Here is a 12,498-nt window from a genome sequence, read left to right on the forward strand (position 1 = left end):
ACGCCCCCTAGTGGGAACAAAAATTACAAAATGCAAGATGCTGTACAGCCCATTAACATATTGAGGGAAAATTTAATTGTGCAGACTATAAGTATTTGAGGATGGCACGCAGGTATGTGGTTTGTAATTCACTCTTCAACTCTCTGTGGAGAGCTAAAAAACAGAAAAGCATTCATTAATGGGCTCTGCCCAGATTACTAGGATCACTGGAGCCAGAGGCTGAAAATTTAGATCACGAAATAGTTTAAAAACAAAATAACTTAATGCAAATATATTAACCCAGAAATGTTCAAAAACATATTTAAATTAGTGCTTTTAAAATTTAGCCTCTCAAGGTCGCTCACTGGCTAAATGTGAGCTAATTTGAGAATAAAATTGTTCCAAATGATTATAACACATTGACTAAATAAAAAATCCAGGAATCTATGGGAGGAGAGGGGAAGGAGAGAGGGAGAGAGAGCAAGGGAGAGAGGAGGAGAGGAGAGAGAGGCGGGGGGGGGGGAGGAGAAAAGAGAGAGAGGAAGAGGGGGAGGAAGAGGGGGAAGGAGGGCAAAGCTCTTGTTTACAGAACTAGAGGGTATACCCACAGTAGAAAACCACTATTTTGCAATTCTCACATCATGATTTAGGCAAGAAGAGCCAATAGGTGCTAAAACAAACATAAGGATAAAGGTTATTGGGGGACAGGATATACCCAGGATGCCCCAGTTTGACCCCATGGATTTCCTGTTAACTGCAGAGGGAAAACTGTCCCTTATAGCGAGTCACCATCTTAGCCAATGACCACACTCTGCCTCACTAACAGTGGACACGGAACCCCATGGTCTCTGGACGAGATGCAACGTGACACACACAGCACCTGAGAGTAAGCACGCCAGCCAAAACCAGCAATCTGATCTAATCAAACCCGGGCTTAACTTCCAGTTTACAGACAATACATAGACAAAGAAACAGTAAGACAAATCCAGAATGTTAGACAATTTACAAGACAACCGGCCCGGACTCTTCAAAAAGTCAAAGTCTTGTGAAAAAGGGAAAAAAGATGAGAAATGAGGAACGGTTCTTTACTAAAAGAGACTACAGAGACATAATAACCAAACACACTGCCTGAATCTTGTCTGGATCATGATTTAAAAATGAATAAACAAGTACCTATAAAGTTATTCTTGTGACAATTGAGAAATTTGAATATTGACTGAATGTTAGATATTATGAAATCATTTTTATTTGCTGGGTGTAATGATGTAACTGTGGTAATGCAGAGAAATGTCCTTATTCTTATAAGATGCATGATTAAGTATTTAGGTCATGTTATCTGCAATATTCTTTCAAATCAATTTTAGAGTGTGAAACTGACAAGCAGATTTTTTTTTTTTTTTTTTTTTTTTAACAAAGTCATTATAGTATTCTGACTGTAAACCTTACAGCTCATGTTGACCTAAGGTAAGATTAGGATGAATTCCTGACTCTTCTATGCAGACACTGGACAAATTCAGAACACCTTAAAACCAAATACCCAGCTTCACCTACTCTAAGAAGCCCATTTTAAAGTTAATATAAATGTTTCTAGAAACCCAAATATCAGATACTGAAAGTCTTGATTATCAACTCCATGTAACGGGCAACGAGTGTACAAGGTGAAGGTGTAGACACGGCCCCCAGTGTCGACAACAAGACGATTTCCTCTGTGCTCGGGACTCACTCCGTGACGCGCAGTGGGAAATGCTCACTGAGTGATCAGTGACGGGGGCAAACAGTCCGAGAATCACTCAGCGATTTCCAAATAACTTGATTTTTAAAATTTGTAGTATAATTTTTTTTTTTATCTGACAAAGCTTCTTAAGTTAAATAAAATCCCTGTCAGTGCCTTCATCTGACATGGGGTGCACATAGCCCCCTTTGATAACTCCCCTTGTACTGACGGAGGTTAGGTGAGCTGTGGTCTCAATAAAGGGAATTTCTCTTGTATACGATCCTCTCTCAGCTTCTGATGAATTAACAATAATTAATATGAAACTTTTTCTAGTCTATTCGGTACTTCTGAGATTTTTATACATCCAACATTTCTATTATTGGATTTACCAGAACACAGTATCAACTTAGGTCAAACATGATGCTTTAGGTGAGACGCAAAAAGGTGCAGCATGATGGTTATGGGGAAGGCTCTTTGCCAAGCTGCCTGGCCGCATACTCTGTAAGTTAAAATTTAAACATCTCTATGTGCTTCAGTTTCCCTGTGTATCAAATGCGTACGATGATGATGATGATGATGGTAACTACAGTTCTCAAATGGAGTTAACGGACATTAGAAGGCTGCTGTCACAGAGCAGCACTACGTCAGCATTTTTATTAATAAAATGAACATTGCGAATGCCTTGACAGGCAGGCATGGGATAAATTCACCCCACTAAATGGAGGGACAAAGAAGAGGAGAGCCCTGGGTGAGCACCTGTCGGGGCTGGCAGCGACCCCAAACACCTACCAAGCACCTACCTGTTGCTGCCTCTCCCAGGTGCCCTCAGAGCCAGGGCTGTGAACTGCAGTTCCCACAGTGGCCACTGGGGGCGTCTCTGGGGGGAGCACAGCTAACTGGCTGCCAGCCTCAGTGATCCGGTGGCTCCCCCAGCAGTGCCAATCGGTGCCCTCCAGTTCAGGCAGGCAGTATGAGCAGGGCACAAGCTGACCCTCCTTGCCCGCAGGGAGCCAATGGCAGTGCCTGGGAAGCAGGACTTTGACTGGCAGAGGCAATGACCAATCAAAACAGAGGTCGGCAACAGCCTGGAACAGGGTCCTGGCTGGGGTGGTGACTGGGTAACTCGTGGTATGGCCGCACCAGTGCACACCCACCCACGTTCAGCTGAGTACCAGCTCTGATGAGGCTAACAGCCATGGGACACCTGTCAACTCTGAACAGACTGCCAGCCTGTGCCTGCGGAATCTGAGGGCTCAAACGTGTGCTTCAAGTACAGACAGTACCAGCTACTCACCTTGGGCGGCATATCTACAGGACCCATCCTCCACCAGAACATTATAGAAAGGCTGATGATGGCCGTGAGGCAGGCTGTGGACGTTCATGTTTCGAATCCACTCGTGTCCCATCATGCAGGTGGGGTCCCAACCATAGATGACACAGTTATAGCCATACCTAATTAACATAAGAGCAGTGGCAGATCAGCTCCCTGGGGCCCTGTCATGGCAGCTATGAAATATAGAGACAATGGCTTGGCTTCTCTGAAGCTTACATTCTTAGAGATTTGCCTGCTTTTACTCCATGCTAAATCAATTTTACTCCTGCCTCTCTTTATAAACCCCTCTTGTTATCTATCCATCCATCCATCCATCCACCCATCCATCCATCCATGGTAGGACAACTGAGGAAACACAAACTCTCACCAGATATTTGATGAGGTTAACGAACTGATTTTTTTCTTAGATATGACAACAGAATGGTAAAGGTGTCTTTTTAAAAAAGTCAGCCCTTACCTTTTAGTGTTACCTACTGAAATAGCTACAGATGAAAAGGACCTCTGGTATTTGCTCCAGGGAGGAGGGGGAGGGGGTGAAACAAATTGTATGATAACTGTTGAAGCTGGACATGGGAACATTACCTGGTTTGTAACACTCCTCTCTCTTACATATGCTTGCAATTTCCACAACAAAGTTAAAAAAAAGAAAAAGAACGTAATAAAAGAATGGAAAACACTAGCCAAAAACTGAGTAAAGATATTTGCAACTTATCTGAACATAGAGACTAATACACAGAATAAAGAAACTGCAAATCAGTAAGACTAACAACTCAAATGAAAAGCAAAATACCTGAAGAGGCACTTAATCAAAGGAACCTGAATGGCTAGTAAACGCAGGGAAAGAACCTCAATCTGGGTGGTAGCCAGGGAAATGCAAATTAAAACCACAATGAAATGCCATTTGCCATTTACCACATAAGTGCATTTTTAAAGGTCTGGCACTAACACAAGTTGTCGAGAATCAAACCTCTCAGGTCCTGGCCTGCTGGTGGGATGTAAATAGGTACAGCTGCTCTGGAGGCAGTTTAATTTTGCCTCGTCCATCAGCCATGTCCAAACCCCAGGACCCAGCAAGTCCCTACCACCCTCAGATCCAAGGAGAGCAAGACCCCTGGAGAGAGTGAGGACGACGAAGAGAGGAGAGGAAGAACGAGGCTGACAGGGCTTCCATCCCCCACGGAGAAGGGTCACTACACACAGTAGAAGAGCTCCCCGTTAGGAAAGCAAGTTGCGTCTTAAAAAACAAAAAGGTTAAAGATATGGTTCAGCCTTCGGTTCTCGCTGCGATGGGCCTCAGTCGCTGCTGCATCGGGTCAGGTCCCCTCCAGGTGCACCCCCGCTGCTCCGAGAAGCGGGGCTCACGGCGCTGTGTCCTCTGCAGCCGCGTGGGGGCGGACGCCGGGGCACTCACCTCTTATGCTTCATAATGAGCCCAATGGCATAGCAGACGTCTCTGTGCTTCTCGTGGGAGCGGAGCTTCACCTCCACGCCCACCTCCTCCTTCTTGCGCTCAATGTGCTCCAGCGTGTGCTGCACCAGATAGCCCACCGCCCCGTGCTGCCCGGGGTCTAGGGTTTGGATGTGCTGGAGGATGTCAAGCACCTTCAAGACAAGACAGAAAGACTAGGAGATAATATTTTCATTTAGGCCTTTTCTTTTTCCTGGCAAGGGATTTAGACCTACATAACCTGAGGAAGGGCAGCGAGGCGAGCCGGGCTGACGGCCCGAGTCTCCGTTACCCACAGGCTCTCACCCCGTCGGTGCTCTGTACGCCCAGAGTCACTTCACGTGCTGGGGACTGGCCCCGGCATCCAAATCCAACCAGCGTGAGTGGGAGGAACTCTATAGAAACATGGGGACCGGAGTCCGCACAGGATGGGGATGCGAGGGTCTGTCGGACTACGTGAACTCTTAACAGGTTCCAACATCCTTGGTGAGCGGGGGGACTCAATTTCTCACACACAGAAAGGAAACATTTTCAACCTGCCACTCATGAATTGAGAGGAAAAAGAAATGTGAAGCTGCTTCAATCAAGGTCAAGAGGCTGAGTGATAGACTGGCCTCAGTGCTGCAGGAGAGGGGAAGGGGTCACAGGGAGGGCACTGGAGTGATGGACGCAAATCAGCACAGTTCATTTATGATGCTATATGTGAAGAATGAAGATGTGCGGAGCAGGGTTCTGAAATCCTACTGGTCGCTTCAATGACTTTAACTCACAGCACAATTCAGTGTTCAGGTGGACGGGGAAACCCCGTCTCCCCGCAATTTATGCGACTAGCTGGCAGAGCAGAACTGCCCGACCCCAAGGCTCTACTCTTTCTACTGCACCCAGTGCCTCTACGGAAAAATACAAGTTCAAGGAACGCTAACACATGTGAACAATCAGCAAGCCCCGCTCGCTCACAGCTCAGCCGAGGGCCTGTGACACGGGTCTCCTCCTACTTACGGACGCTGAGGAGACAGAGCAGCCTGGACTCTAGGCCCGGATCAGCCACACTCGCTGTTTTTACCCTTGAATTAATTGATTCACTTGTCAAATAATGATTAATAACTGCCCTATTTCCTGATACATTGTGAGCCTATAAAAGTGTCGTGAAAACTACAGCTTTATGCAATGTAACATATTATTTTAAAACCCAATCTTGTCTTCCAGAATGAGATTTGCAGGATCTCAATAGTTACTGAATACTTATTCTCTGCTGGTCACTGTGCCAAGCCTGTCACATTTTTTACTTCATTTAATCCTCCCAACTTGAAGGTCAGCAGTCCAGTCACTGCCAATTTCAAAAGGAATCAGACACAAACAGAGCCGCTCTCCAGGCCATCCTATATAACCGCATCAGGACATTGGATTTATATCAATAGCATGATTCCCATTTAATCTAAACACAGGAGACCTGCAACAAATTTTTATACTCGACTTAAATCACTCAAATCTCCCCCTTGTAAGACTCGTACTAGCTGCAGCCGGAAAACCTGCTCATTCTGGACTTCACCCTTGACCCCCCTCAGCAACAGAAGGTCCTGCTCCTGTCTCAGCCTTACTGCACTCAAGCACAGTAGTCGTGGCAGGGATCTTCTTGCTTATTCGATTTTACCCTTTAACAGAAAACAATAAACTTATTCAAACAGTAGCACTATGCTTAGGAGCCCTTACCACCCTATTCACAGCAGTATGTGCCCTCACCCAAAACGACGTTAAAAAAATTGTCGCCTTCTCCACTTCCAGCCAATTAGGCCTAATAATGGTAACAACTGGCATCAACCAACCCTATCTAGCATTCTTGCACATGTTCACACATGCTTTTTTTTTAAGGCCCTACTATTCATATGCTCCGGATCTATTATTCACAGCCTGAACAACGACCAAGATATTCGAAAAATAGGAAGCCTATTCAAAGCTATACCTTTCACCACAACAGCCCTTATTATTGGAAGTTTAGCACTGACAGGAATGCCTTTCCTCACTGGCTTCTAAAGGCCTGATCACTGAAGCTGCTAACACATCTTACACCAACGCCCGAGCCCTGCTAATAACTCCAGCTGCCGCCTCCCTCCCAGCTGTCTGAAGTGCTCACGTTCCCTTCTTCACCCTGCTAGGACCACCTCACTTCTCTCCCTTAACCTCAACCAATGAAAACAGCCCACTCCTAATTAACTCCATCAAACTTCTTACTAATTGTGTTTTTGCCGGATTTATTATCTCCAACAACATCCCCCCAACAATGGTCCCCCTAATAACCACGCCCCCATACCTAAAATTAACTGCCTTTACAGTGACCATCCTGGGCTTTGTGCTAGCACTTGAAATTAACCTTAACACACAAGACTTAAAATTTATTTACCCCTCAAATACCCTCAAGTTTTCTAGTCTTTTAGGGTATTTCCCCACTATCATGCACCGTTTACCTCCCTACCTAAACCTATCATAAGCCAAAAATCAGCATCCTCCCTCTTAGACTTAATCTGACTAGAAAATATTTTACCGAAAACCACATCCCTTATTCAATTAAAGCCCTCCACGCTAGTTAAGCAACTTGCCTGAGGTCATGGGGTCGTGAAGACGTGCAGTGAGGATGTGGACCCAGAGCTGACTCGCAACTCCAGGTCTCAGTCACCTTCACATCAAAGCAGGAAGAGGAGTATTTTATTTTAATTGACTGTTAGGAAAATTTTCAAACACATAAAAAATGGACAGAGTGGTATAACCCCAAGTAGCAGACCCAGCTTCAACCAGTACCAGCCAGGAGCCAATCCCACCCACTTGCCACCCCCTGTAGTGGCCTTGTAATGTAGGGCCAACACTAACAACAGTTGTCCCTTGTAGCTAAAAGCATCTGATTTCACAGAAAGCTTCTTGTGTTCCCCTCCGCAGTTCCAACTAGTTACTGCTGACAACTTTCCTATAGACACAGCCTCCCCTCTGTTCCTGGCAGCCCCTTTCCACCAGATAAGTGAAAGAAACATAACGTGGAATCTTCAAAGCATAAAGGAAGTCTTGAACTCAGAGTATCCGAGGAGGAGATAAGGTTCAGGGATGATTACTCCCGTCCTTCCCTTGGTGTGAGGATGATAGGGTGAAGGGAGACGGCAGAAACGGAGAAGGCACCATGAGATGTGCCCGGTGTGTTTCCAAAAGCCCGTGCTGACAGTGGGGCACCATGACGTCTACAGCTAAATGTCTAGGCCTAGAATCCCAAGAGCCCACAACCTTCAGAGTAGAGATCTTGGAACAGGGGTGTCTATTGCCCACGACTGGCAACTTGTTCTGTAAAGGGCCCGAAAGTAAATATTTTCGGCTTTGTGGGCCATATGGTCTCTGACTCAACTACTCCCCTCTGCCGCTGTGGCTGAAAAGCAGCCAGAGACAGTCCACAGACAAACGGACACGGCTGTGTGCTGACAAAACGAATTCACAAAGCCAGCCGGCTCTGGGCCCAGGGGCCAGAGTTTGCAGACCCTGCTCTGTCCTCTTAACTGCAGGTTTCCCCTGACATGTCTCTGAAGCTCTTGGCTCCATCCTCTGGACGTCCACTTCTGTGGGCTCTTCCACGTTTGGGACTTCAGCTACCAGATGCTGATGCCAAGAGCGCCCACCAAACGCGGTACTCCACGGCTCCGGGTCATGCCAATCAACACATCCCAGACGGAACACTGTCTCCTACCCCGAAACAGGTCTGCTCCCCACACACTTCAACTTTTGAAGTGGCCACCCTTATTGGAAAATTGGGATATTCTCTTCGAGCCTCCTTCCTCGTTCACAGCTAACGAATTTCTGTCATTTCTTAATCATTCATTCAAATAAAATGTTGTGAGCACCTACTGGGTGGCAGGAATTGTGCTGAGAGCAAGGGGAAGAGCTACAGTAAAGAACAAGACATGGTCCCTGTCCTTAAAGAGCACGGTCTCGTGGGGAAGGGTGGCTAAGCAGCTGCGAGACACTCCTCCGCACAAGCTTTGTGGAAGGGCGCGCTCAGGGCCGTCAGGGTGCAGAGGGGCAGGGAGGGGTTTCAGAGGCAAGGGCTAAGCCGGCGGCTCAGCAGGAGTTAGCCGGCAGATGGAGCTGAGGGACACGAAAGGTGTTCTGGGCAGAGATGCAGCGTGTGCAGAGAACTGAGGCAAGAGCACAGCACAGATGCAGGACGTGGTTGTAGCAGCAGAGTGGATACAGGGAAACGCAGGCAGGCAGGGCCGGGCCGCCAAGAACCCAGCAGGCCTCGGTGGAGAGCACGAGCCTGGTCTTCCAGGCAACGGGGGAGCCACTCAGAGGGCCCTGAGCAGCGAAGAGACGTAACTGACATTTTGTCATGATCACTCTGGCTACAGTGTTTAAAACATGTTCAAACGGTCTCAGAGGAGAAGGAAGGAGACTGAAGGAGCCTGAAGGAAGGAGACTGAAGGAGACACAGCCACCGACAGGCATCTGGATGTGTTGGCCTGGAGCCCAGGGTCCAGGCAGGAGATCAGAGATTTGGGAGCCGCTGACCTACAGATGGTAACTGAGGTAAGGTGAGATCACTGAGGGGAACCGTGCACAGAAGAAAGAAGTCTAGAAACTACCCCACAGTGTAGAGCCTTAAAGGGAGAGACAGAGGACGGGAAAGGGAGAGACAGGACAGCAACTAGCGAGAGCCTGGGAACAGGGGACCAGAATCAAAGGAACAGAGTGTTTTGAGCGGGGGGACAACCTCCAAGTGATCAAGAAAGATAAGGAAAGACAAGTGTCCACTGGATTTGGCAACAAAGAGAAGGTTCAGCAAGAGGGGGTCACGGGCTTCCAGTTCACGCGGGGGGGAGGGGTGGGAACAGAGCCCCACGCTCTGTGCAGTGCGGGGGAGGTGAGAGGGAGGCCGTCACAAGGACCCTGGCCAGGCTGGGAGCAGAGAGGTAAGATGGAGCCGCGGGGAAAGCCAGGGGCTGTCGTCGGAGGCTTCTCCTTCTCTTTTTTCAAAGATGAGGGAGACCTGAGTATGTTTAATGCTGACAATAGAAGTAGAAACAGGGAGCTGCAGATACAGGAGAAGAAATAAAGGAGAACTTAATAGTCCAAGGACAGGCAGCAGGTTGGATCCAGAGCACATGGAGTTTTGCCTTGGAAAACTGAGGGACATCTTTTCCACTCAATGTGGAAAATGGAGGGAAGGGATAACTACGGATCGGAACAAGGATGTAGGTTTAGCAGCAGGAGTAGAAAATGCCCTTCTGCTGGCTTCTTCAGAAACAATCTCGCCTTGGCCCTGGTCCACAGGGGTGAAGCGTGTGGGTGGGCTGTGAATCTGAACGCCTGATGCCATCAACTTCTGTGCGGGAGACCTTGGCAAACTACTTTTCTCAGTGCCTCGGTTTCATTATTTGTAAAAGGGCAAAAAACAAAACAAAACAAAATGAAACAACAGTAGCCACCCCAAAGGGCTGGCAGAAGGGACTGGAGGTGTGCAGCACTGAGCTCTCCCAGCCGCCCCACCACTGGAGGAACCTACTTCCCTGTGCTCTGAAATCGTTCCCCGGCCTTCTAGGGCCACCTCAAACCCTTCCTCCGGAAAGGACCCTTTTCTAACTGCTTCCACACCCCCTGGAGCCTTCCTCACTGCGGGCCCCAGCTCTCCTCCGCTGTCTTGGGGTCCTTCCTGCAGTTGCAGCACAGTTCATGGAGGCGAGACAGTTGCCACACATGGGGAAGGAGCCACTTTCCCTTCCTGATCTTAGATGCAGGGAGCGTCTAGGTGCCTGACCCCAGCAGCCCATGAATGGTCATCATGGGGAAAAATTTTCTGCGTGTGACAATTTTGGAACTTGTTCCAGTGACATCTGTTTGGAAGGAAGGCAATCCTGACCATCTGAGGAGGATACCAAGGAAATTCCCCCAGAGGCAGCACAGGAGCCCTAAACTGAGCCTGTCATCAAAGGAAAGGATGCCAGGGCTTCTACAGACGTTCCTCCCAAAGGCGACGTCAACCCTACTCCTTCTAAGGCTGATGTGTAATTTAAGTACAGAATCTACTTATGAGGAGCCATGCTTTGAAAGGATCTCTGCATTTTACAAATTATCATGAAATTCCTGAACTAATGTACAGTATAAAGTGAAAGGAATTAGTTATGTATATCCTGGTATCAAAAATAAATCAAGTAAAAAGTAAAAGTAAACTATTCAATTCTGGACAAGGTCGTGGGAAGCAGGTGGTGACCCTGGTAGAGAGCCTAGTGTTCCAGGAACTCTTCTATCGCATCACATGGGTGTCCTGGGCTGTAGATGACATCTGAAGACAGGGGCTCAGGGATTTTCCTACTAATGCATCCTTTCCTAGAACTACAGTAGATCTTTGACACTGTCAATAAATGAGGAAATGTACATGTAAGCAACGGTGAGTCATTGAGATTATTTACTTTCTCAAGGAAGATTTTACCACTCTCTAGTGACAGGGCTGATGATTTTATGGTGATGTTCCTGTGAGAGCTTAGAATTCAAGCCTCTCACCCGGCTGTCTAAACAAAGTGGACCATTAACATATTCCCAGGGACAAGCAGGGGCGTGACAGGGGCGAGCAGCTGCTCCTGCACTGTGCTGCGCGGCTGGAAGCACACACGTGCTGCACCCGCAGCTCTTGAGCAGTGGTGCTGACCCCAAACACGGTGGCCTCTGACAGGGCTGCCTGCTGGCCAAAGGGGGCGTCACAAACCTGAGAGATCCAAGTGCAACAGTAAAACCCAACGGTTTCCAAAGGCATAAGCAGTCCTAAAAGCATCCAGCAGCTGGACCTGAACACATCTAAGATCTCACTTTCCTACGCCTTGCAGGGCTATTTACATGTGGTCAATTTCGTTGCTAACAGCACAGCTGGAGGATGAATATGGAAACTTCTGCTTCCCCTTGAGAAGGGTGACTTGGGGAAAATACATCTTTGGGGCACCAGTGGGTCAGTGGTAGGGCCGAGGCCTTGTGGTTCTGGGAGTTTAAGGCGCTGACCACAGAGAAAATGGGCAATTCCTGGCAGGATAACTAATTTTTAGTAGAATAAAAGGAGACAAAAAATTAAATCGATGGGTCAAAACCAGGAGACTGTGAATAAATCTGTGTTTATCCTCCAGGTTAATACAAGGATAAACTTGTAAGCGCTGCCTTTCAGCTAGGAGTTCCCTCTCTAAGACAGGTGCAAAGCATCAAAGTAAAATAATTACCTTCTCTGGCCAGATGCCCAGGTGGAAGTAGAGCCTGGCTTGGAGGAGGAGGAGCTGCACCTGGTCCGGGTACATCGCCAGGTACAGATCCAGGGAGTCCCTCAGGAGCTGGTACGACTGGTCGATGCCTTCCCTGTGAGGAAAGAAATCTGTGTTTATCCTGTTTGCTTCCGAGCTAAGACCCTCTTTTTCAAGGCCCAGATTTTAAAAGTAATGGACACAAATCCCACACGTTCTCTGATTCTGATACTTCCTCTCTTCAGCAAAGTTACAACACTCTTAATAAAAAAAGATACACAAGAAACAGAAATTTCGTACTCCACTAAGTTAAAATTGTAACCGTTTTCCTTACGGAGTCACCTCGATAACACTGTACATAAATTAAGAATGGACTCTGAATAGGTGGAGCACTGAGGACTTCCAGGTCAGTGAAACTCTTCTGGATGATACTACAGTGGTGGGTACATGTCATTACATACTTGTCAAAACCCACAGAATGTACACCAGCAACAGCAAACCCTAATGTAAACTACGGACTTTGAGTGATAATGACGTGCCGAGGTAGGTTCATCAACTGTAACAAACGCCCTGCTCCCGGCGGGCGGTGGGGGCGGGGGTTGAAATGAGGGAGGCTGTGTGTGCCCAGAGGCAGGGGGTAGACAGGAACTCTCTGTACTTTCTGCTCAGTTTTGCTGTGAACCTAAAACTGTTCTTAAAAAAATAAAATTAAAAAAAAAATTCTGCCAATAGGCAGAAAACTAATACTCCAATATATAAATTTCTATTTTTCCTGTAA

General features: G+C 47.4%; 1 protein-coding gene and 1 long non-coding RNA gene across 12 annotated transcripts in view; one reads left to right on the forward strand and one right to left on the reverse strand.

The window, feature by feature from the left end:
* LOC309611398 overlaps positions 1-12,498 on the forward strand; it is a 545,103-nt gene that overhangs the window by 45,963 nt on the left and 486,642 nt on the right. The gene's annotated exons all lie outside the window — the stretch shown is intronic.
* The window catches only part of FBXO21 (F-box protein 21), a 57,654-nt gene that overhangs the window by 26,453 nt on the left and 18,703 nt on the right, over positions 1-12,498 (reverse strand). For 8 of the 11 annotated variants that reach the window (XR_014234472.1, XR_014234473.1, XR_014234474.1 and 5 more), the window contains 3 exons: positions 11,703-11,835; positions 4,438-4,649; positions 2,988-3,145 (listed from right to left, as the gene is read on the reverse strand). Coding sequence is in view for 6 of the 11 variants with exons in the window: in XM_082355721.1 (XP_082211847.1) it covers positions 2,988-3,145; positions 4,438-4,649; positions 11,703-11,835 (503 nt within the window). In the remaining 5 variants the exon portion in view is untranslated. Of the gene's footprint in view, positions 1-38; positions 154-2,987; positions 3,146-4,437; positions 4,650-11,702; positions 11,836-12,498 lie in introns of those variants that run through there. The other 3 variants (XR_014234476.1, XM_082355719.1, XM_082355717.1) reach the window with 2 other exon arrangements.

The sequence above is a fragment of the Balaenoptera borealis genome (genome assembly GCF_965194805.1).
Source record: "Balaenoptera borealis genome assembly, chromosome: 14".
In the NCBI taxonomy this organism is placed as follows: Eukaryota; Metazoa; Chordata; class Mammalia; order Artiodactyla; family Balaenopteridae; genus Balaenoptera; species Balaenoptera borealis.